The sequence below is a fragment of the Macrobrachium nipponense genome, chromosome 14 (assembly GCF_015104395.2).
Source record: "Macrobrachium nipponense isolate FS-2020 chromosome 14, ASM1510439v2, whole genome shotgun sequence".
Taxonomy (NCBI): Eukaryota; Metazoa; Arthropoda; class Malacostraca; order Decapoda; family Palaemonidae; genus Macrobrachium; species Macrobrachium nipponense.
Genome location: NC_087207.1, coordinates 22,897,512 through 22,901,214, shown reverse-complemented (window position 1 = coordinate 22,901,214; position 3,703 = coordinate 22,897,512). Strand labels below are relative to the sequence as shown.

The 3,703-nt window shown below is 44.9% G+C and overlaps 1 protein-coding gene across 1 annotated transcript; it reads right to left on the bottom strand.

Annotated features, from left to right (window-relative positions):
• Positions 1-1,203: 1,203 nt before the first annotated feature.
• On the bottom strand, positions 1,204-3,453 carry LOC135226171 (golgin subfamily A member 6-like protein 25). The gene has a single exon (XM_064265614.1). It carries the CDS (start codon positions 3,451-3,453, stop codon positions 1,204-1,206), a length of 2,250 nt encoding a protein of 749 aa, XP_064121684.1.
• Between the last annotated feature and the right edge of the window lie 250 nt (positions 3,454-3,703).

Here is a 3,703-nt window from a genome sequence, read left to right as displayed (position 1 = left end):
CTGTTATTGGCTGGTGACCTGACTGGCCAAACCAAAGTGAGGCTGTGAAGTACAGGCAAAAGAGGGGTTGGGACCCTTTGTGGCCTGCACTCCACTGCTCCTCTTTGCTTCATTCGGCAAGGTCAGCAACCACCATGTCGAACATGTGGTACTGGAGATGCACAGACAAGTAATAGTGGGGGTGTTCTGTGACTGCCTGCTGATCTGGCAGGTCAGACCGAGATATGGCAGCAGGAAGGATGCTTCACAAGGTGGGGGAACCCAGTGGGAAATGTGTGCCTACCCTGTGTAGCGTGCTCTCTGCTGCTGCACCTTGGTTTGGCCTGCAAGGTCGGCAGCCAGTCATGGAACACCCAGCACTGTGTAGCATGCGTCTGCTGCTGCACCTTGGTTCAAACAGCCATATAGGCAATTGCCACATGGTATAGGTAATGGACAGACAAGTGATAGTGAGGGTGTTCTGTGACTGCCTGCTGATCTCGCAGGTCAGACCAAGGTAAGGGCTGCAAGAAGCATGCGCATTCATCTAAAAGGCCCTTAGGGGCCTGGCAGGGGGACAATCAGGCCCTCGGGCCCCGGTTGGGGGGAAACCCGGGAACTCAGTGGGGGAAACAATACGTATAAACTAAACTTGTTGCCCTACCAACTAAAGCTTTCAAACCATCTCAAGTAGCATTTGCCCTCTACATGTCTCGCTGCAACCTTGGTTTGGTCCTTGGCCTTGCAACCAAAAAGGTCTGGCAGCCAGTCATGGAACATCCAGCACTGTCAGATGCCTGTGTGTCACTATTGTCACCTGCACCACAAAGTCCAGGCCACCACTGGATTCAGAGCACCTCTCCATCTGAGTACTGTATCAAAAGCAGGATCCTAGCCTATTGTTCGACCATAGGAGATTAATCTGCCACATCTCTTGGTGAACAACAGCTACCATCCTCAATGGCTGATGTCCCAGCCGCACTGCTTGAGCCCTTTTCAGCACTACTTTGTCCTTTTAAAATGTCCTTCACAATATCATTTACGGCTGACCACTGATTTTTTAAGTATCCTGTGTTCTCCTCTTGGTCACAGCAGTACTCCTGGTGACTTACATTTCCTTGTTCATTTCTTCCACCCTCTTCCTTTCCTGTATTTTCTAACAGGTTATTTCTGTGAGTAATTCCATTGAAAAGCCTCATCAACAAGAATTTATCTTTTGCTTCCTTAGAGCTTGCTGCCTGCCTTTCTTTGCCATTCTCTTTGTTGGTGTAGTTCTTCCTTTGCCTTAGCTTCCTCCGCTGCCTGGCATTTCTTTTGTAACTCTTCACAATTTTCTGTGAGCTCTTGCAGCTTCTCTAGGTTCTGTTTCTCAGTCCTTGCTCTCAATCTTTCTTTCACATTAGATTCCTCACATTTTTGCCTCCACATATTTAGTTCTTTCTCCTTTTCCTGCATTGCCTGTTGCCACTTTATTTCCATTGTTAGTTTCATCTCTTGTTCCTCTTTCCACAACTTCTCCATTTGGTGACTGGAACAGAGGGCCTCTTCTAATTTATCTTCCAAGGACTCTTTACTCTTTTCAAGTTTTTTTTCTTTGGACAGCAATTCCTTGAGTTTTTGTTCCAATAGCTCCTTTTCTTCCTTTTGTTGAACTTCTTTCGCCATCAAATCTTTGACGGAAATATACAATTCGTCAACCATTTCCTCATAATTATTTGTTAGCTCAACCTTTTCATCGTTTTCTTTCTTCAGGAGCTTTTCCATTTCCTCCACTGTATTTAGAGTATCTCCTAGTTTTTCTGCCAAATACTCTTTTTCTTCCTGACTTTTCTTTTGTAACTCTTCACATTTTTCTGTGAGCTCTTGCAGCTTCTCTAGGTTCTGCTTCTCAGTCCTCTCTCTCAATCTTTCTTTTACATCAGATTCCTCACATTTTTGCCTCCACATATTCAGTTCTTCCTCCTTTTCCTGCATTGCCTGCTGCCACTTTATTTCCATTGTTAGTTTCGTCTCTTGTTCCTCTTTCCACAACTTCTCCATTTGGTGACTGGAACAGAGGGCCTCTTCTAATTTATCTTCCAAGGACTCTTTACTCTTTTCCAGGTTTTTTTCTTTGGCCAGCAATTCCTTGAGTTTTCGTTCCAATAGCTCCTTTTCGTCCTTTTGTTGAACTTCTTTCGCCAACAAGTCTTTGACGGAAACATACAACTCGTCAACCATTTCTTCATAATTTTTTGTTAGCTCTACCTTTTCATCTTTTTCTTTGTTCAGGAGCTTTTCCAGTTCCTCCACTGTATTTAGGGTATCTCCTAGTTTTTCAGCCAAATACCCTCTTTCTGCCTTAAGCCTTCCCTCTTCTGCCAACAAACCTTTAATGTGGGTGTAAAGGTCTTCAATCCTTTTTTCATAGATATTTGCCACTCCAGGTTTTGCTGTTTCTTTCTCCATCTTGAGGACCCTTTCCATCTCCTCCACGTTTCTAAGGGCATCCTCCAGACTTCCTGCCAAATGTCCCTTTTCTTCTTTAAGCTTACCTTCTTCTGCTAACAAATCTTTGATCTGATGATTCTTCTTCTCAATCAGGTTGTCAAAAAGATTTTTAAATTCATTCTTTTCACGCTCTGTTTCCTCCAAGAGCGTTTCCATGTCCTCGTTTCTGCTGAGGGCCTCAAGCAGATTTCTCTCCAGACGATCACAGGCCTCTTGAACTTCGTCTTTCTTAGTGAGGAAAACCTGGATTTGTTCATCTCTTGCCTCAATTAGAGTTTGACGATAAACTGAAAGTTCTGCCTCCTCCTTCATTCGTCTGTCCATTTCCTCATTGTTCGTAAGGGCGTCCAGTAATTTTTTTTCCAGATTAGCACAATCTTCCTTATTCTTTTCTTCCTTTGCCAACAAGTCTTCAATTTGATGTTCCTTATCTGCAATCATATCCTCATAAGTAGTCTTTAAATCTTCGGTGTTAAGCCTACTTTCTTTGAGGAGCCTTTCCATGTCCAGCAACTTTTCCTCCAGAATGTAAACGTCTTCCTTCAGTCGGTCTTCATCAGCCAACAAGTTTTGGACTAGCTGATCCCTGTGCTGCAGTTCTATATCCAGTTCTTCGGTCTTGCTGACGAGCTCCTGGTCGCGCTTTCTGGATTCAGCAACAACACAGGTGTTTTCCTTTCGTAGATCTTTGATTTCTTTCAGCAGTTGTTTCCGGGTTGCCTCGTGACGTCGGATCTGCCAAGTGGCGAGTGCGAGAGAGGTCAGACAAGCTGCTGCTCCGCCAGCGACAACGGCAACAAGAGGAATTCCTCCTGTCCACCAACCGGCGGTGACTGCAGGGGTGACGACTGGTCCCTCGCACACCAATGCCTCATCAATCCGAAACAAGGTCACGGCGACGTCCCGTCCAAAATATAAGTTGTAAAGGGAAACAAGTCCCTCCTGCACACAACTGGTAAGATTGTTGAGTAACATTGCAAGCATTGCGCATAAAAGTACAACTAGATATTTTGCAGCCATCTTTGTTGTAGTATACAGTTGATGGTGGTCGAGCAAGTGTTAGTCGCAGGATATGACGCGTCTTCTTCCACAGATTTCGGAGTCTTCATGAACCACGAAGAGCTCCCAGTCCCGTCTCTCTTCTTCAGATTCCTGGGAAAGCCAGTACTCAAAGTCTTCAGGATCCAGGATCTATAGAAGGTTTTAGAGGCTCCTCCGATTCCTTTTCTCTTCT

Excerpts from the sequence above, each read along its gene's own strand:
- LOC135226171 (XM_064265614.1), bottom strand. The coding sequence starts at position 3,453 with ATGCTTGCAATGTTACTCAACAATCTTACCAGTTGTGTGCAGGAGGGA.